Genomic DNA, 21,271 nt, shown 5'->3' on the forward strand with positions numbered 1-21,271 from the left:
TGGGACCGAGGGAAATGAAGAGAAACAGTACAAGGAATGAGATGGACAATTAGTCAAGTGGTTTAGGAGCAAAGTAGGCAAATGTGGAATAAACAGAATAATCCTTTCTCAAGGCCCCTGGTGTGCCACTGAGGTTGGGTTGGAAATGCTAGAAATGCCTGGCTGGGCTGGACAGTCGTCTGTAAACCTGGAATGTTCATTAGTCTCACCACCTAGCACCATCTGTTAGTTCGAGTAGCCATCCACTGCACGAGTGTGTTAAGTACCTACTATACGTGGGCGCTCTCGATGCTTGCCCACATAAGTTGCATAGACATGTTCTGTGCTGCGGGCTTGGGGTTTACCTGCCCAAGCGTGGTTGTATCCCCAGTAGGGAAGGTTCCATCTGTGGTATCATGGGCTGTCAGAGTCCAAAGAGATCTGGGAGCTGATCTAGTTCCTTGCCTGTCAAAGCAAGGTCTGTGGCCCAGCAGGGGGAATCCCCTTGGAGCTTGTTAGAAATGCGCAATCTCAGGCCCCACCCCAGACCCACAGAATGAGAGTCTGCGGGTCAGTCAGATCCCCAGGTCATTCCCGTGCCTGTGACGGTTTGAGAGCACAAATCTGCTTGTTCTGAGCTTTTGCCTCCATCCTTCATCATAGCCCTCCCCCACCACCCCCCGCCCCGAGGCCTCTGTCCACATCAGGCCTTCACAGAGCTTGAGCAAGAAAACTGAGCAGCTTAGTTGGTTTCCAGCCTCTTGGCAGCCTTTTCTCTATGATCTCCGGCCTCAGCTTGTGCTGGGACATTGAGCTTTCCACGGTCTCATTTAAGCCTATTTTTGTGATTAAAGCCAAATTCCAGAACCAAAGCTCCTTGACCATATTCCATTAGAAAAATTAAAAAGGAATTGCACTGAACAGAAGCCTTCTGTTTGAGGACAGAGGGAGGAGCGGTGTGCACAGAGTGATGGATGGGGACGGGGGGTTGTCGGCCACTCAGCAGGCAGGTGGGAAGTTTGGGGTGGCTGGTGACCGGATTCTGCACACAGATGAGAGGTGGCTTCCGTCACACTGTGGGGTGATGCTTCTCTCACTGGAGGCTGCTCTGGGTAAACAGTTGTCAGGGGTAATGTAGCAAGAGTTGCAAGTGCCTGAGAAATTAATGTAGATAAAGTCGAAGACAGACAACTGACCAAGGGAGAGGTTTATGGCACAGATTTCCCACCTGGAGGAGGCAGACGGGATGCCTTGCAGCCAGCTTCCTGAGTGTCAGTGGGCAGGCTGGGTAACCTTAGTAGAAAGTGGTGGGTGAGTAGGGCCACACCGCTGTCTGAAAAGCTTCAACTTGACCCACACTGGGTTCTTGGCCATGGGCTGAACAGGCCAGTCAGCATAGAGAGAAGGAAAGTAGGAAGGCCCAAGTGCCCTGCATGAAGCCGGAACTCCCTCCTCTGCACGGAGGGTCCTCAGAACAAGCAAAGGGGAGAGCCATGCTCCTGCAGGGCCCCCCACCACCTCTGTTTCTCTTCTCCTGATGTTAGGTAGGAAAACTGGTAAGGAGGTCTACTGGGGAAAGGAGCAGAGTGATGCCTGAGAGGGCACTCACGCCCTGTGTTCTGGGCTCTCCTGTGACCCCACAGGTTCGGTTTTCCGGGATGAGTTCGACCTGGCCATTCTCCAGCTGCAGGAGAACAACCGCCTAGAAATTCTGAAGCGTAAATGGTGGGAAGGCGGCAAGTGCCCCAAGGAGGAAGATCACAGAGCCAAAGGTGAGTGCGTTCAGCGGCTTCCCCCTCCTGTTCTAGAGGAGCGCTTGTCCCTTGTTTCTGGTGTCCGAAGTCCAGGTGATGATTGCTGGAACACACGGACAACAAGCCTTGCAAGGAACGGAGGGCTGGGCTGGGCTGGGCTGGGCTGAGGGCCAGTCCTGGCCCAGAGTCTGGGCTGGTTGGAGGCATCCAGTGCCCATCGGCTCGCTAGTCCCAGAGACCCCATCTTTACCATGCTTCCCGAGTGCAGCCAGCTCCTACCCCGGCCCGTGCCCCCCTCACCTCTCCACCCTCGACTGCTGGTCTCCCTTTCCCATTCTTGCCCCTCGACAGCATCTTCTCCACCAGTAATCAGAGTGAGTCTTTTCATGATGCGAGGAAATCCCAGCATTCCCCTGCACAAACCTTCCCTTCTCAGAATCAAACACAAGCCTTCCATGGCCTCCTCCTGGCCTCCCTGGGGAGGGTCCCCGAGAGAGGTCTTCCCTCCCCTTCCCACACATCCCTCCCATCACGTGAGCTCTGCTTTGGTTTTCTTTTCAGACCTCATCACTCCCTCATATTCTGTCCTCTATTCATTTCTTTGTTTACTGTCCACCTCTTCTACTCGAATGCAAATTTCGTGAGGACAAGGACTATCTTCTTCATAGGGTGGTCCACAGGGCCTGGCAGGTGGTTATTTGAATGAGTGAATGAATGAATGAATGAATGAAGTTTAAATCACGCTGGATAGAAAGCAGTCGCTGACTGATAGGTGTGGTTGAGGAGTTTGAGGGTCCCTGAGCATCCGGGAGATTTTGTAGGGGGGTCGCCCAGGATAGTCCCATGCTACATCTGTTATAGATCAGTTAATGCCTATTAGTTATCTTTAGAACTCCCTTTAAGTCTCACAATGTCCTGGTTGGGGCAATAAATCCTATGGTCACCCTCGCAATCTCCTGCAGCCTTGCTAAAATATGCAACAAATTTACCTCTACACGCTGTCCCCCAGGAAGGCAGCTCAGGAATAAAATGAATAATACCATGTACTTCCATCTCTGCTCAGAGTGAATGATTATCCGTGATGAGACAGTGAGTGAGTGACTTTGTGTTTCCAAGTGTCTGTCTGTGGATCTCTCTCCTGCAAGGAAAGAGCTCAGGAATACGGACCTAGGGGGGCAGGCCCTTTGTAATTTAGACACTCTGCCCCTCCCCTCACAGGAACCCACTGAGACCACACATGTCTTGGCTCTCCACTCCCCAAAGATCAAGTGGGGAGGAGGCTATAACTCTGTTCAGAAGGAAAAAAGGAAGAAAGAAATGAGGGTGGTACAGAGAGAAGTTTCCGGAAACTTTTGTGGATTTGATAGAATGAAGTAGGTGTTGAAGATACTCAGGACCCGAACAGGGAGGGAGGGGCGGAGGGGGTATCGCAGGCAATAAGCACCCCGAGGAGAGACGCAGCAGCTGAAATTTGTGCTGTGGGCGAGGGCTCTGTGTGCTGCACGTGGAACAGAGCCAGAGTCCCACGAGTAGCTCTAAGGTGGACAGCGGGTCTGTCCTTAGGGAAGACAGGGTAGCAAAATGCTCCTGCACCACCCCCACCCCATCCAAAGACACATGGACTGAAAATAATCTAAAGCGGTCTGGGCTTGGAATAGTCAAAATAAAAGGAGATCCTTGATAAGCTAACTTATGCCAATGTTGTTCTGTGGTAACAATGAACTTCAGAGTGGTAGCGAAGGGCCCTGTCTTACCAAGCAGATGGAGGGAAACCGTCGTGGCTTTTGATCTGGAGTAATGTGAAGTAGAAACAGAGAGGTAGATCCGGGACCCAGAGCAGAAAGATTTTGAGTTCTTCCCCTGCCTGATGAGTGAAACCGGAGAAATGTCCAGATATGTCTCTTCCTGGAAGCCCTTGGTCCCCCTCCACCCCCTACCTCCCACAGGGGGTTGGGCGCTTCTGTGACTTTGGACAGAGAACTCAACACTCTGCATTGCAGCTCTCGATCTCCTCTGCTTGGTAGACGGCACCTTAGATGTGGACCCAGTCTTGTTTGTTCCTGTGTCCCTAGCGCCCCCTACAGAGCCTGGCACATAGTAGGTACCCAATACATATTTGTGAGATGTGTGATTAAAGCCACCAGCTGCTAGTTGTCCAAAGCTACCAGTGCCCTTGTTCTCCTTGGTCACGTTAGTAAAGCAACCAATGAAATGGTGCCTCAGTGACTTCCCTGAGCAACCTTCAGACCCACAGCTCTCCCCTAGGTCCAGTCCTTCCTGCCTCTGAGCAGCCAACCAAATTTACGGGTAACGCAGAGACACTCTCGATGAGGGAGGCCAGAACACAATGGGAGGTGGCCAGGAGCAAGGGCTCAGAGCAGTGCAGGGACCCCCACAGAATCCTGCATGCCCCCACACCCCCCGCTCCCCTGCCACCCAGGCCTGCACTGGCTCTTCCAACTCCAGATCTCCCTCCCCTCCTGCTTCCCACTAGTTAGTTGCAGGCTTCCCCAGCTCCCCTGCCTTTTTAAACCTGACCCCCATTTGATCTACATGTCCCCTTGAGGCTCACTGCTGAGCTGACCCCATGTCTCCAGTTTCCCTTTTCATCCCTGACCCCTGAACTCAGCCACCGGTCCTTCCCTTTTGTGCACATATTTCTTTGTTTGTGTTTATTTATGCATCCTGCTAATCCTACAGAGGAACAGTTGGAAGGCAGCAAAATTGGCAAGTATAGGAATGATGACACAGGATCTGGGTGTCTTAGAGTTGTCACTCACAGTCCCCAGTCTGGATCATCTCTCTCCCTCTCTAGGTATTACCTAAAGTCTAGTGGACTTTCCCCAACCCTCCTTCTGATGAGTAAAAGCTCATCAGACTTTTACTCTCCTGCTTACCTGTTGGTTCTACTGTCTGCACGAGGCTAGGTCTCTTCCCTCAGGCAGTTTTCATAAGGGTTCAGGATCATGGACATTGGGTCAAATGGACTCCACTCCATAAAAGGCCTCGTTATAATCACTATGAAACATCTTTGAGCCTCAGTTTCCTTCTCTAGAAAATAGGGATGATAATAATAATGTCACTTCCCGGGGCTATTGTGAAGAGTGAATGACACAAATCGTGTTAAACCCTCCACAAAACCGACTGTCACAAAGGAAATGAGAACTAATTTTATCCCAAAATCTAGGCCTAAGGGAGCAATTAAGGCACAGTGAGAGGTCTGAACAGTGTCCACAGCCACAAGTACGGCTGTGCTCCTCGAGGCTAGATAGCTCTTCTAAAATCAACACTTGTGACATCTATTTTGTCTCCATTGACATTTGTCCCCCATGGAGTATGAAAAACTCAAAGGCAGGGACTGTGTCTTATTTATTTTTGTATCTCAGTGACCAGCATGATCATCTGACATCAGTATTTGATGAAAGGATGAACAATGAATGAATGAATGAATACGAATAAATGAATATGAGTGAATGAGTGAACATGAGTGAATGAATGAATGGGTGGGCAGTCATCTCATGGACCTCCAGACTGGTACCACTTCCTATGTCTGTTGGCTCCCAAACAGGAACCTTGACACCCCAGGTGTCGGCATAGAAAGTGTTCACATAGCCCCCACTACATCCAACACACATCGTAAACCACGGCACATCAGGCACTGTGCTAGGCTCTGAGATTATGAAAAGGAGTAAGACATGGCCCTGTCCTCAAGAGGTTTGAAACCTAGAGAGAGGCACAGATGATCACTCTAATGGTTGCACTGTAGGAATGCTTTATGAGAACTATAAAAAAAAAAAAAAAAAGTGTTTATGAAGCCCAGGGGAGGAAGTGATTAATTCTGAACAATGGTCAGGGAAGGCTTTAGGGACATTTGGCCTGAACCTTGCAGCATCTATCAGGAGTCACTGCTTTCGGAATGTTGTAGAGCACAGTCACCACACTCAGAAGTTGGTTTCGATAAGTAAGATGGGGTTGGAGTTAAGAGAGCATTGAAAACTAGATAAAGGCATTTGGACTGCAAACCAGCATGTCCCAGGATTTTCCATGGAAGGAATTGGTAGCAGCAGAGACTGAACATAACACTCCGGGGGGCTGGGGCCATAGTCTAAAACGGCTCACCATGCTTGGAATATCCTGAGTCCTGTGTTTTATCCTAAAAACATGTAGGAATTCTGCAACTTACAGCAAAACATAGGCACGTTTATTTAATGTAAAAATGCCTTTTGTACCTCAACTCTGAGTGAAATTAGTGTTCCAGGGCGATGCCCCATAAACATCCTGAGCATTGCGTATGCCTTGGCACACCGATAGCACACTGGACTGGGTTTGAGAGTGTTAGTTACGGATCTCAGAGGTGCTGGGGTAAGATGTGGCATGAGGAAAGCAGGTGCTGTGGGGTGGAATTCTGAGCTCTCGGTGGCATACATGGTCTCAGGGGACAGTCATTGCCTTAAGTTCCAACAGTTCTTGCAACTCGGCAGAGACACTGTTCTTGGAAGTCAAGGTTTTTGATTTGCCAGAAGAATATTTTGCAATACAGAAGGCTAATAACTAAAGGAAGCTTGGCATGAAGTTAGAGAGTGGAAAAATAATAGAAAACCCAGGCCACCCAGTCTGCAAACCAGACAGAAAACACCCTGGCCGGGACAGGGAGCTTCTGAGCAGGAAAAGGATATTTTAGAATCGGGAGGGTCCCTGAGAAGGAGCCTTGTGCCCTGCTGGGACACAAGACAGTAGTAGATGGAACTAGTTGGGGATTCTAAGAGGTAAACAGATTTTTGCTTACTTCTGGAGTTTGGAAAGCCCCAGAAATATGTGTCATGCCACGGTGAGGAAGGGACATGAGGGATGGGACATGGGGACCTAGGGCAGGGAGGGTCCTGTGGCAGGCTTGCATTTTCCTAGGCTCCAAAGATACTAGAAATCTAAGTGGAATCCTGCGTTAAGACCAGATACCTAAACCCACCCCCATGGCACATCACCTCCTTCTTATCCTCGGACCTGAAATATATCTGGGGTGAAGTGGGAACAGAGACAACACTGCCTTTAGCTAAATTTAAACCTGGAATGACTGAGAAATCTACATTTGTGGCAATCAGGTGGAAATGGGGGCTTGAGGTAGACATCCGGTAACTTAGAGAAAACTTACGTTAGAATTTTTGCCGAGGGACTAGCTTTGGAAATCCTTCCCCAGTCCACAGAGGTTGAGGAGGACCGATCTGACAGCAGAGTTCAGGAGGGTTGGAGAAGGGAGGCAGACAGGGAGATCGGGCTCCCAGGGAAGGTAGGACATAGTGACAGGAGGCTCCCAGCTGCACTTGGGGACCAAATGTTCTCTGGCACAGAGAAGAGAATGGAACAGATGAAAAGGAGAAATAAATAGCACAAGTCCTCCTGCCCGGGTCCCAAATGCCCCAGAAGATGCTAGGGTTCTATCAACTGGCCGGGGTTAACTTGCTTCTGTGCCGCCGTCCTTTGGAAGAAAAGGATGTGAGCTGTATTAATACGCAGTCTTGTCCAAAGGGTGCTGTCTGGGAGACGCTGTGCAAATCATCATAAGAGCTGGGGCTTCGGCTCCCTTCCCAGCCACGGCAGCTAGTGCCCGTTTAATGCAGCGGCCCCATTTCTGCCATGGCTGAAGCCCAGACGAACGTTACTCAGTGAGGCGACAAGGCTTCCTAAGCCAAGCGAAAGTCCGTGTGACCTCCTCCGAGCCAAGCAAGAAGCACCAGCCTGGAACGGAAGGCACCATTGCATTGCTTGGCCTCTCTCTGGCAAATTAGCCATCAGGCTTATGGAATATAAGCTACTGCTCAAGGGAGCCCCTCCTGCGGCAGAAGAACAGGACCGGTGTAACCCGAAGGATCTCTTCCTTTAAGTCTTTAAGTGGTTGCCCGGAGTGGAGCCACAGGAACATTTTTTTTTCCCCCTTGTGTCTCAGACTGAACAAAGGGCAGTCGCTTTAATTTGCTTTCCAGAGTAGCTCGTAGGTGATCTTTCTTTTCGTGATGTGAGTCAGTGGGCTCTCACGTGTGCCTAAGGGAAGGGGGAGAACGTGGCGCATGCAGACAGGGACGGCAATGAAGTGAACTGTGAAGAAGGTCCTTTTTGCAGAGACTTCTGAAGCTGACAGTGGCTGTGGGCACTTTGCTTTCAAGTACAGACGGTCCCTGACTTACGATGGTTTGACAATGTTTCGATTTTACGATGGTGCGTGAGCTATACACGTTTTAATGTACCGCGTGCTTGGAAGTTTGAATTTGGATCTTTTCCCAGGCTAGCGATATACAGGGTGATTCCTCTCCTGTGACGCTGGACAGCAGCTCCCCGTCACCCCGAGATCACCCCGGTCAGCAGTCGATACACCGACCACCCGCCGGTGCCCGTTCAGTCGTTCTAGTTTTCGCTTTGGTCAGCACTTTGTTACAGAACAGGCTTTGTGTGAGATGATGTTGCCCAACCACAGGCTAACGTCCTGAGCCCGTCTCAGGCAGGCTAGGCTAAGCCATCCCTAGCCTAGGTTAGGTGTATTAAATGCACTTTCCACTTAACGATCCTTTCAACTTACAATGGGTTTTTACCGGGGACGTGACGCCGTCGTAAGTCGAGGACGATCTGCAGAAGGTAGCAGGCAGCGTGCAGTAGCTGATGTAATCCGTCTCTACTTCATCATCCTATCAAAATGCGAGCAATTTCAAAGAAAAGGATCTGGTGCTACCCTGCTTCTAATCCAATATTACAGTTCAAACGTCGCTGCCAAATTTCGGAGAAGAACCCTAACATTGGGATGGAGCCACTGCTCCTGAGTCTTTTGCCAGGCCTCCCTTGGCTCTGGTGGCAACCACAACATTACCCCTTCGCTTCATCTCCCCAATTTCCTTCCCTGCCTATGGCTCAGTGACCATCTGCCTTCATCTGCAGCTGAAAAATGAAATGGTGGAGCGTGTGGAAGGCTACATGGGAATTTACAAAAAGCAGCAGGCTTCATTCCAAGCTCTTGCATTTTCTTCTGCCTTTTCTTTTCGGCAACACTTGTTTATTCTCTCACTCCGCCCCTATAAAAAGAAATCTCGTTAGCCACTCACAGAATGCCGGCACCCCAATTCAAGGGGATCGGGTTACTGAAGGCTTTGCAGAACAATTGTCAGACAAAAAGGTAGTCGGTAAATTCCAAGGAAATTAAATACCTTTATCTTGAAAAACACAGGCTCACAATCGGGCTTCAAAGGAACATAAATACACCACCAGGCTGTGAAAATCAGGGTCCCCTTTCAAGGATGGAAAAGAGGCCAGTGGTATTGACTCACAAAATCCTTAGAGAGCAGGAAGTTTGCTGTCTGGCACAGCGGGAATGAAAGTGTGAGACATCTTAGCAAGAGGGGGGTAAGGGGTGGGTGGGGGATGGGTCCTGGGGCTGTTATCCTCTCTGTCTCTTCTCAGGGGGCCCAGCCTGATTATCCCGGTTCTCTGGTTTCTCTGGAGAGAGCCAAGACGGGAAATCTGAATATGGGAGTTTAGATAGTGTCTCAGAGAGATGCTTGCAGAGGAAGCCTCTCCCTCATCCAATCAGATTGATTGCTGAGAGACGGAGAAACTCCCGGGGGGTGCCAGAAAGCACGATCAGGAAGAGAGGTAGACGGTGGTCCAGTGCGTCTGCATCCGAGGAGGTCAGCCACTCCGAAGGCTGCAGCCCAACTTTGGATACTGAGCCAAGGTTAAGTCGATAAAGCATCGATTCAAACATTCGATGGAACGTTGTCAAGGAGAGAAGGGAATTTTATAAGCGGAACGAATAGGACCCTCTTTCTGGTCACTCTAGGTTGGGGGAGGGGTCCCAGGAATGAATCCAGTCATCAAAGTGTCAGGGTGAGTTCTGTATCCCTCTCCCTGTAGCATCAGGAACCCTGGTTCCAGGGAGAGGCGGTGTGGGCTGGGGGTAAGGGCTCAGGCTCTGGCTTCAGTTTGGATCTGACACTTCCTACTGGCCACAGGACCACGGACAAGTTAGCTGACTCCAGAACCTTACTTGCCTTGTCGGAAAAATGGACGTAAACACAGTGCCAATTTCACAGGGCAACTGTTAGGATGAAATTAGAATGTTTAGCCTGGTCACCTTGCTCATAGTAAACAGTCATGAAGGTCGGCCCTATTTTTATAAAGAACATTATCTGGGTAGTCAGATTTATGTAGATTTCACACCTCTGCCCTGAAAACGTGGGCAACTTCGCTTAAGTTCCTTGAATTCCTGTTTCTTTAACTGGAAAATGCCGACAGTGAGCCTTCTTCACAGCGTTTTTAATGATAATTGAATGAGATAGCACATGTTTTTAAAACCGAGGCGCTCGCGCTCATATTTTGATAAATTGTAAAGTGCCTCCCCCAGGCTTATGTTTTGATAAATTGCAAAATTTATCAGATGCCTCTGCCATCCCTCTTCTATCTCGTGTCCATTCGCCTGCTCTCCTTCCATCACTGTCTCCAGACTCAGCCAGTTCTAGTCAATGAATGTCACAGTAAGAGTAAGTGGCATGCCTACTGTCTCACAGTCCTCAGTCGTGCAAACCTGACGAATTGTTCTATGTTTTCTGGGAAGGTCATACAGGTCAGCTCCCACATGGACTCGTGAAGTTGCTATTTACAATCAATAAGTCCGTGGAGATGAGACCACGGAAGCTATTTGCATGGATGTAGGTGAAGGTGATTCCGAAACAGAAAGTGCTGGAAAGTCATGTTGGTCAAGGAATTCATGTGCTCGTCAAGCGTTTTCAGTGTGGAACTTTGCACAGCACTTCAGCACACAGCGTAGGGCTCGGGTCAGGGAGGTTTCTCAAGAAAGATATGCTGACTGTTGTTCAAGAGTAATTATACTCTCCCTTGCTGGGATGCTGATGCTAGTCTCTCTGTGTACCTACCTGTGTGGCTCTTGTGGCCTCTGCCTTCTTGCCTCCCAGGCTAGCCCTGCCCCTTCCTTGTTCAAAAGGAACTTCCCTGCGTCTCAGTCGCAAATTTCCCCGGTGCCATCTGGAGGTATTAAAGGGTGTTAAGGCCTGAGACGCATGTGCCCCTGAATCCAAAAGGTGATTATTTCCAGGTCAGAACTGATGGCAGAGCAGTTGGGTGGAGATTCCGGTCTATCACCGGTACTCCCTTCTAGGTTGCCATTTCCCTCTGTTAGTTCTAGAGACACGGAATGCTGTTGGTTGGCATTTGCCAACTGTAATTTGTATTTGTGGACAAGCTATGAGCGACACCGGTGTTAGGATTGAATCAACCAAGACTTTGCAGGGGGAGTTCGATTCTATGTCAGTTAATGCAGTCTCGTGGCTGGGGCATAGCTGAGGCTCCGAGACTTACGTGTCAAGAGAGGCTCTGTCTGAAAGCCATCTGTCTAGGTGGCATCTGTGTGGGCCGTCTGAAGAAGGGAAGGGAGGGGTGATTAGCGGGCCGTCCCCTCGCAAGGGCCGAGGCGGCTACGAGCACAACGAGGGCCTGTGGTCAGACTGGAGGGTGCCCATGCCAGCGTAGAGGCTGTGTGCTGCGGAAGGCATTTGACTTTAGCAGAATGACTGATGACAGTATTAAATGGAACCACTGTGTTCTCCTAGAGCTCGCTGCCTGCTCCCGCTCCATCTGTTTCTCAACTCAGGCTCTGCCAACAATCTATTCTTGCTTCCACTTTCCAGTAAGTTCCTAAAGGCACCGGTGGTATACAAGCCTCGCTCCTGGGTGGGGAGGCCGCTCAGCCAGGAATCGGCACTCTTGAGCCAGCAGCCGTGATTGACACGCTGGCCCTGAAACACCAGAAGCTGAGAAAGAAGGACCGTGGGGTGTGTTGGGGACTCATGCTTTCTACCCGCATCCTGTTAAAACCTCAGCTCCTCTGAGAGGCTTTCCCTAACCTGATCAGACTTCTCCCAGCACAGATCACCTTTCTGTTTATAACCCTCCCCAGTTCCCTTGCATCTGCCTGGGACCCGGTACCATCGGTCCACGTGGTAGGTTCACCGTCAGTGTTCAGTCCCACCTTGGCCAGCCACTCTGTGCAGTCTGGGCCCTCTGCCTCTGTGATCAGGCTGCGAGCACGCGACAAGGGCTGTCGCACTTTACTATTATTTCAAACTAAAATGAATTAGGAATGAATACATTTCACAGTATGGATCCAAAGCTTCTGATAACGCAGGCTTCCACATGTGAGATGTCTTTATCCTCTTGCTTTCTGTTCATTCTTTCTGCAGACATTTATTGGGCTCTTATTATGGGCCAGGCCCCATGATGGTGGAGTTACAGAGTTGATCCAGACCTGGATCGTCCCCTTATGGAACTCACAGTCTAGCGGGAAATCCAGATTTATCAGGTTAAACGAGGGTATTATTTTACGCAACGTTAGAATGATTCACGGTGCATTGTCAATGAAACACCAAAGCGGTATAACTCACAGAGCCAGGTAAGATGAGCTAAGTCTTGAAGGAAAGGTTAAGGTTAGCCTGGTGCGTGTCTGGGGGCTGGGGGGGTAGGCTCCAGGGAGAGGTGCCAATGGGAGTAAAGGTACAGAAGGTAGGGTGCTGGGAACAGAATGCTGTGCGCTGGGAACTGGGAACAGTTACTAGAGATGTTATTGCGGTTGGATTTTAGCATCTTGGAAAGATCACTCAGGCAAACTTAGTGGAGAGTAGAGTTGAGTTATATGACTACAAGCAGGGAATCATTTTGGAGGCCTCATGCAACAGTCCCAGCAAGAAACAGTGGGAGCCTGAGCTAGGGAAGTACTAGCAGGGTAAGAAGTTGAAAAGCATGTAGGAGGTAAAATCACCAGGACTTGGTACAAGCCAGTGCAGGAAGGAGAGACAAGAGACCAAATTCAGGAAAATGAGAGAATGTGCCTCAGAGCAAGCGGAGGCACCGAGGAGGTTGCAAGAGAGCGATGTCTTTATAAAAAGCCAAGAAGGGAGAGTGCTTGGCAATCCCAAGTGCCCCAAGAGGTCACTTAAGATCAGGACCGGAAAACTTCCAGTAGGTTCGAAACACACTGTTCGTTGGTGACCTTGGTGGGGGTGGTTTTGGTGATGCGAGACAAAATCACATGGGGTGATGAGTGAACAGGAAAAACAAAAAGTGAATTCAGAACAGAACCACTTTCTTCTTCAGATACCCAGGGCCTAAAAGCTTTTCAAGAATCCAAAGTTATGTTTGAGGTCTGAAAAATGTATTAGCTCTAACACGCAAAAAGAAACGGCAAAATTAAATTAAGACATGTTTAATTAAATATCCCCAAAATGTAACATTGTTTCGACTTCATTAATTTTTAAATTTAATATTCATAAAAACTTCATTACATTTAGAAACAATTTTTTTGCTTAGATTTTTTTTTTCTCGTTTTGCAAACATTCCCTGGTATGCGCGATGATTGCTGAGAAATCACAACCCATTATAAATTAACTGTTGCCTGCTACTCAGCCACGTCACGAGCAAAATTTTTAAAACGCATTGAACAGGAGATGTGGGTGCATTTTCTTCTTCTCGCTTTTATGTGAGACGGGGCCTCCAAAGGTACGCGGTTTTAAGGGCTTGAAAATGTCTTAAAACAGTTCTGATATAGACAACTGTTTCAGAAAGCTTGGCCAGGGAAGGAAGGAGAGAGAATGGGTGTTCACTAGACGGAGTTGGAAGGGGAAGAAAGGCTTCTTACTTTTCTTTGGGGATTTTTCCTGTATCAGGCAGAACTATCGCAAAGTGATCAGAGAGTCTTCTAGTACCTCAATGGTCGCTTGGGGACTCCGTTTACCTGAACAGGTGGATATCCTTGGGATCACTGTGGTCACCTTCCCCTTCACTGAGGCCCTCATCCGGCCTTCTCCACAGGGGCCAGCTGGAGGCTCTGGTTCATCCATGAGGCTCAGATGCACATCTGAAACCCGGCTCTCACCACCCCTTAACCTGCTGCTGGAGCATGTGCCAGAACGCCCCAGCCACGCCCCTCTGTGCCCTCTTTCTCGATTGTCCCCCTGTGTCTGCCCCGTTCACCTGGATCCTCACGTTCCCATGGTCAAAAACTTTCTGCCCAAATGGTCCCAGTAACCTGGGGCTGGTGTTCACAGGAACCCCAAGCATCTTCCTCCTGGAAAGTGGAAATCTACTCCAAACCCTCTATGCCTTCCCTTATAATTGATTTTTTTTTTTCAACGTTTATTTATGTTTGGGACAGAGAGAGACAGAGCATGAACGGGGGAGGGGCAGAGAGAGAGGGAGACACAGAATCGGAAACAGGCTCCAGGCTCCGAGCCATCAGCCCAGAGCCTGACGCGGGGCTCGAACTCACGGACCGCGAGATCGTGACCTGGCTGAAGTCGGACACTTAACCGACTGCGCCACCCAGGCGCCCCTATAATTGATTTTTTAACTACCCCGCTGTTTTTGATTATTCGAAATAGAGGATTCATATCTGCACTGGTTTCCAAAAGTCAACTGCGTAGACCTGCAGACCAAAGTATAGAGTCCTTGCGATGCATTCGTGGTGTAAGCCGTGGTAGCAAATTATCAGTGTGGGCGGGCACTGCACCCAGCCGGGCTGTTGTAAAAACAAAACAAAAAAAGCAACACTTGAGGCTTCGTGAGAGGAAAGCCAGGGAGTCTTGAAATGACTAGGTGGGGCTATTTTTCCAGCTTTCCAAGGTGCAGAAAGTAGTGTCAGATTTCTGCTCCTGAACTAGGCTCATTTCTTAGTGTTGCAACGAGGCTGGCTTTCCCTGACACTGACAAAGCTCCCTATCCCCTTACTGATTAAACAAACACTCAAACATGCAAGCATTCTAGAGCAGCCCAGGGTGTAAGCTACCCTCCTGGCATTTTCCTGGATAAAAGATGCTTTTTGATTTATGAATGTGGCCCCTGGGGAATCGGGGTCTCATGTGCTTATGACACCGCCCCTAAGGTTTGGGTTTCTCTGAGACCAAGCAAAGCATCCAGTTACGTAGCTAAACTCAGTGTTTGACACTGTGGAAATGAAACAACCTACAAATATTTACTGAGTACGTGCTGTGTATCATGCTAGGCAGCGAGGAGGCAACTGGGAACTGCCTGACTTCAAGGAACTTAGTCATGTACATTGCTTCTGAAAATACCAATCTGCACACTCATTTTAGGCCTGGCTAGAAAAGAGTCACTGGTGAAATGTATTTTAAAATGCAGATTCCGGGGCTCCTGGGTGGCTCAGTCGGTTGAGTGTCTGGCTTCCGCTCAGGTCATGATCTTGCGGTTTGTGGGTTCAAGCCCCACGTTGGGCTCTATGCTAACAGCTCAGAGCCTGGAACCTGCTTTGGATTCTGCAGCTCCCTTTCGCTCTGCCCCTCCCCCACTCATGCTCGCTCTCACGCTCTCTCTCTCTCTCTCTCAAAAATGAGTAAAAACATTTAAAACATTTAAAATGCAGATTCCTAGGCCCCATCTTCAGAGACATGGATTCCATAGGTCTGGTGTAAGGACTAGAAATCTATATTTTGAACAAGCTTCCCAGGTGGTCCTGTTGGGTAGCCCAGTTTGACAAACACTGGTCTGGAGGGATAAAACGTTTTACTGTCTAACTAAGTAACATGTTGACGCAGATAATGTAAACGGAATTTTTTCTACCCACAGTTCAGTTAAAGCAACTGCTTTATATCCAATAAACCCAGTGTTACAGAGATTCACTAAATTTTTTATGAAACGTCTAGACTGTATAGGTATTTTGCTATCATGTCTCTGTAGGCTAAATCAAATTTTCACTAATCCGTTTTGTTTTCTTTTCATAAAAAAAAACCTTTTTAATGTTTTTTTAAAAATTGTTTTAAATGTTTATTTTTGAGAGACAGAGAGACAGAGTGTGGGTGGAGGAGGGGCAGAGAGAGAGAGAGGGAGACCGAGAATCTGAAGCAGGCTCCAGGTTCAGAGCTGTCAGCACAGAGCCTGATGCAGGGCTCGAACTCAAAGACCGTGAGATCACGACCTGAGCTGCAGTCAGTCACTTAACCGACTGAACCACCTAGGTGCCCCTCAATGACCCTTTTCTTAAAATGACCTTCCCCTCCCACCCCCAGATGGCTTTTTGAAGGCTTCTCTCTAGTCTCCTCTTTTTGCCACCAGATCCCTTCTCCCTCTTTTACTCCATCAATGCCTCTCCTTTGTTTGTTTGTTTGTTTGTTTGTTTCAAAAGAATAACTCTATCAAGGAATATGTGTGTAAAGTATCTACACGACTCAAGTTCTGGCTATGTAAATGACCTTCAGCATCTTTGGTAGAACAATAATGTCTTCCAGCCCTCTTACGTTACCTTTCGTTCTCACTTTCTTACAGGACTGGGAATGGAGAATATTGGTGGAATCTTTGTGGTTCTTATTTGTGGCTTAATCGTGGCCATTTTTATGGCTATGTTGGAGTTTTTATGGACTCTCCGACACTCGGAAGCTACTGAGGTAAACCTTCAAAGGGGCACGACCTGTAGTGTTGGCGGACGGGCTCGGGCATGTACAAAAATCATTTTTTGAGACCCCATAAAAGGGTGGAGTGCCCACGAGACAGTGCAGGGGAAAGAATCTCAATCCTGAGGGCAAGAGATCTGGGTTCATGCTTTATCACTTACTAATGATGCAGCCACAGAAAGCACACTTAACCTCTGAGCTGCAGCTTCTTTTCCGAAACGGCCCGGCAAATACACATGGGATGAATGTTTTATGCACAACGAAGCTTTCTACAACTACAATTTAAGACGTAGTATGGCAGAGAAAAACAGGCAAAAGTACCAGGCTGCCAGTGGAAACCGTTGACGTTACTTCTTGGATCTTTAGGATGTTTTTAACTTCCCGGCAAAGGTGTTTAGAGATACCCCAATTTACGTGAGCCCAAGAATTACGTCTTTTTTCCCCGGGGATTTTGAGTAACTTTAATTCCCGAACCTGTGGCTTCGCAACTGGGCTAATGTAGATTTCCCACAGACTGAAGGGTCTGGTTAGAAGGAAGAAGACTGTGTCCTTTTCTGCCTCAGAGAAGGGGCACAAATCCTTATGTGCTGATGGCATCATTCGGCTTTTTTTTTTTTTTTTTAATTTTTTTTTTCAACGTTTATTTATTTTTGGGACAGAGAGAGACAGAGCATGAATGGGGGAGGGGCAGAGAGAGAGGGAGACACAGAATCGGAAACAGGCTCCAGGCTCTGAGCCATCAGCCCAGAGCCCGACGCGGGGCTCGAACTCACGGACCGCGAGATCGTGACCTGGCTGAAGTCGGACGCTTAACCGACTGCGCCACCCAGGCGCCCCATCATTCGGCTTTTAAAGTACAGTAGCTTCTCTCTCGGTTTCTCAACCCTGGATCTCCCTGAGCCTCCTGGCTTCACTGATGCTGGAGAAACAGCTCCTAGCAGGACATGAGTGTACGTGTGCCCGTCCATCAGTGGAGTCCAGCCTCAGGCGGGGGTGGGGGTGGGGGGAAGGCTGTCAGTACAGCACTGCCTGCTGGTCCTTTTACTTTTCTGTGCTCAGCCTCTTTCCCATACCCACTACTACTTCCAAACCGTCGCCCACTCCTCACATCCCTTGGCCCCTCCGTGCACAGAGGTTGATTTTATCTCCCATCTCCCCAGGAAATCAGGAGTGGGCAGCCCCAAGTTACAACTCCCGCTTAAAACTCTACCCACAGCTAAAACCACCCCTGCGGCCCACCGCAGATGCTCCCGGGCATCCCTCTCTGTCTCCCTTGGTCCCATCTTTCCTTGGCTATTCTAGGGTCCTCCTCGTTCTCCCCTTTATTTTTGCTGCCTGCTGACTCCCCAAAATCTCAACTTATGCGCAAGTTTATCCTCTGTTTTAAAATAGTAACAGGATCACTGTTGGTCTTGCGCTGTCTTTTCCCTCTGGCCGACCAAGGTGATCCGACTATCTCAGTCTCCATTTCCTGACCTCCCAGCCCGTCCTTAATGCAAGGCAATCTGGCTCCTCCCCATCCCTGCACTGAAAGGTCATCGCTGAGGTCTAGCCCCTCCCAGTGGGCAAAACCAGAGAACCCATTGGGCCTTATTGGACCTCAGTGCGCCCCTTGATGAAGTGGACCGTTCCTTCCGGGAGCTCTCTCCTCCCTTGCCTTTCCCGGCACCAAGCTTTGTTGGTTCCCCTCCTATCTCTCCCTCCAGCTTTCCTGGCTTTCTCTCTTTGTCCACTGCTAAAATGGTGGTGCTACTTACTTGGTAAGACTTAGTTCAACCTAAGTGTTCTTCTCCCTGTGAAGCTTTTTCTCGTGCCTTCTGCCCTGGATGAGAGGAGCTGATCATTTCTCCTCCTTTCCATCACCACTATAACCTGTGCACTGAGCACTCATACACTGTGGTACAATTATTTTTGGATCTGCCTTCCTACTAAACACTGCCTGAAAGAAAGCACCGTGTCCTCTGTCTCTATATTTCCCCCCAAAGCACAGTGCTTGATAAGTAATTGGCATCCAACAAATGAGTGTCTTGCCACATATAATAGAGTAGGCAGGTGGTATTGTTTTAGCTGTTACAGTCATTATTAGAAGCACAGAGATGTTAAGGGGCTTGCCCAGAATCTCTGATATTTAGCAACAGTAGGAGGTCCAGAACCCAGGTCTTCATTCTTGATGCCGGCCGTATCCCATCAGGTGATACTACTTCTCCGTAGCTGCTTTAAGTAGAGGATCTGTGCACATTTGGTTATTCTCCCAAGAGTTCACCCATGGTCTGGATGTACCTTAAAAAATTCAGTGAGGACTTCAGAGAACCAAAATGAAGAGTAAAGTCTCCGTTAGCTATCTGGCTATGGTAGAACAACTGTCCTGTTGATAGAACTGGAAGATTGGAAGAAAGACCATGAAAGAGCGGGTTTCTTCTTCCATCAGAGTCCAGGAAAGCATCCCTTCCAGCACAGAGTAGAGAACCAAACTGAGCATACATGTGCTTTGGAGTAGGTGGGTTTAGGTTCAAAATCTGGGTCAGCCATCGATGAGTCAAGTAATTTTTCACAAGGTAAATAACTTCTCGGAGCCTCTGTTTCCACATCTGTGAAATGGGTATCATAGACATAGCAGCGGGAGTAGTAGATGTAGAAGTGTAGCAGCAGTAACACGGGCTTGTGATTCTTCACCCACAATTCTGAAGCCTAAAAAGCTTAGAAAGTGCCAAGTTCTTTTTATAAATTTGATGCAAAACGCATTTGGCGACAACATTCGAACCAGTGCAAGGCTAATGTTAGTATTTATGGTCTTTATCTCACTCGGTGTAAGGTACATAGGCTTTGCTACATAAATAACTAATGTGCTTTTTCCAGTTTTATTGCCAAATAATTGACATACATCATTGTGTAAGTTTCAGGCATACAGGATAATGATTTGATTTCCACCTATTGTGAAATGATTACCACAATGGGTTCAGCTAACATGTGTCATCTCACACAGATACAAGAAGAAGAAAAGAAGGAAAAAAGGAAAACCAGTTTTCTCCTTATGATGAGAACTCTCATCATATGATGTTTACTCTTTTAACAACTTAAAAAAATTTTTTTTTCTCTTAACGTTTGTTTATTATTGAGAGACAGAGAGAGACAAAGCATGAGCATGGTGGGGGGGGGGGTGGACAGAGAGAGGAGGAGGCACAGAATCCGAAGCAGGCTCCAGGCTCTGAGCTGTCAGCACAGAGCCGGACCCGGGGCTCGAACCCACAAACAGCGAGATCATGACCTGAGCCCAAGTCAGACGCTCAACCGACTGAGCCACCCAGGCGCCCCACTCTTAACAACTTTTAATGTGCTTGAATATATAGAGTCTGCCCTAGACCCCACGGGGTATGACGCGCAATATATTCTATGTATGCTTTACTACCTCTCTAAAATCTAAATCATTCTTTTTTTTTTAATGTTTATTTATTTGTTTTCAGCGGGGGATGGGCAGAGAGAAAGGAGAGAGAGAATCCCAAGTAGAATGCAACGTGGGGCTCGATCCCACCAATTGTCAGATCATGACCTGAGCCGAAATCAAGCGTCAGTCGCTTAACCCACTGAGCCACCCAGGCGCCCCTAAAATCTAAAACGTTCCGAAACATAGATGGACCAAGGGTTTCCTATCAGGAGACTATGAACCTGGAGAGGTGGTGATTGTTGTTGCTTTTGTTACAGTGATTATCATCTCCAGCTATACCCAGTTGATCAAAAGAATGAGTCTTTAGCTTGAGAACAGAGCGTTCCTGGAGACATGGCTTTTTTCAAATACTTGACAGACCTGTAGAAGAGGGGATATTTATTTATTAGGCTTCAAGTTACAAATTTAATTGGGATCGATGGACGACAATTTCACGCAGAGGGATTGTGAGCTCAGTAGAAGGAAGCACCATTTCACGGGCTATCTCCCAACATGGTGAGGACGTTATCTTTGGAGGCCTCGGAACAAAGACAGGACAACCAGCTGGCAGGGCTGTTGACCTCTAGGGTATGGAGGGCGTTGGAATGTTTAGTGGCAGATGGACGGAGGGGGTGGGTTGCAAGGCCTTCATGTTCTCTTCATCCCTAGGATCACGTGATTCTGAGACACGGGCCCCCCAGTCCCCCTCCTGCAGAGACACGCAGGGGTCGCTCAAGAGACCCCCAGGGGCTCTTTCTGAGAGGTTAGGCTGTGACCTCCTCCTTCCCTCCAGGTGTCCGTCTGCCAGGAGATGGTGACCGAGCTCCGCAACATCATCCTGTGTCAGGACAGTGTCCACCCCCGCCGGCGGCGCGCTGGGGTGCCTCCGCCCCGGCCCCCCGTTCCCGAGGAGCGCCGGCCGCGGGGCACCGCCACGCTCAGCAACGGCAAGCTGTGCGGGGCCGGGGAGCCGGACCAGCTGGCGCAGAGACTGGCCCAGGAGGCCGCCCTGGTGGCCCGCGGCTGCACACACATCCGCGTCTGCCCCGAGTGCCGCAGGTTCCAGGGCCTGCGGGCGCGTCCGTCGCCTGCCCGCAGCGAGGAGAGCCTGGAGTGGGAAAAGACCACCAACAGCAGCGAGCCCGAGTAGCCTCAGGGGGCGCCGGACACGCGGAGGCCAGGTGGGGAGGCGGGAGGGCCGGGGGGCAGAGGCTGCGCTCCGCAGGGAGCCCGGACTTGTACAGCGTCCACGCTTCTCTCCGGAGCCTGGATCCAGGAACTGGACACACAGATCGGAGAGCCTGACGCCCCAGCCAGAGCCAGCGCCCTGGTCCGGGAGCTGGGTCCACCCAGAGACGTTGCACCCCGAGTGGCGAGGGGACGCCCGCCCTCCCGACCGCAAGGACCCACCTTCTCCCAGTGGGCCTTTCCCTCCCGCCAAAATTACAGAGTCTGGGGTGGGGGGCCTTGCCCAGACCTGTCCAATGAATTGGTGGAACCATCAGTGGAATTCTCCCCTAGGAAGGGGCCATTGTACCTTGGGTCTAGTTCTTACAGGAAAACAAACAAATTAAACTAAACAGGGAAGTTTTTCTTTTCTGGATTTGTATATTTTTGTTAATGCTCTCTTATTTTCCTTGTCTTTCCCCTCCCTTGCACCGCGCCTC

At 49.2% G+C, this 21,271-nt stretch overlaps 1 protein-coding gene across 1 annotated transcript in view; it reads left to right on the forward strand.

Moving 5' to 3' along the window:
• Nucleotides 1-20,754, forward strand: part of GRIK4 (glutamate ionotropic receptor kainate type subunit 4) — a 299,620-nt gene extending 278,866 nt beyond the window's left edge. Inside the window, exons 17-19 of the mRNA XM_047071432.1 lie at nt 1,623-1,751; nt 16,059-16,177; nt 20,398-20,754. Of these exons, the coding sequence (XP_046927388.1) occupies nt 1,623-1,751; nt 16,059-16,177; nt 20,398-20,754 (605 nt within the window). The remainder of the gene's footprint in view (nt 1-1,622; nt 1,752-16,058; nt 16,178-20,397) is intronic.
• The last annotated feature ends 517 nt before the right edge of the window (nt 20,755-21,271 follow it).

The sequence above is a fragment of the Lynx rufus genome, unplaced genomic scaffold (genome assembly GCF_022079265.1).
Source record: "Lynx rufus isolate CCGP_SWC_20201006 ecotype Redwood Valley unplaced genomic scaffold, mLynRuf1.p SCAF_9, whole genome shotgun sequence".
In the NCBI taxonomy this organism is placed as follows: domain Eukaryota; kingdom Metazoa; phylum Chordata; class Mammalia; order Carnivora; family Felidae; genus Lynx; species Lynx rufus.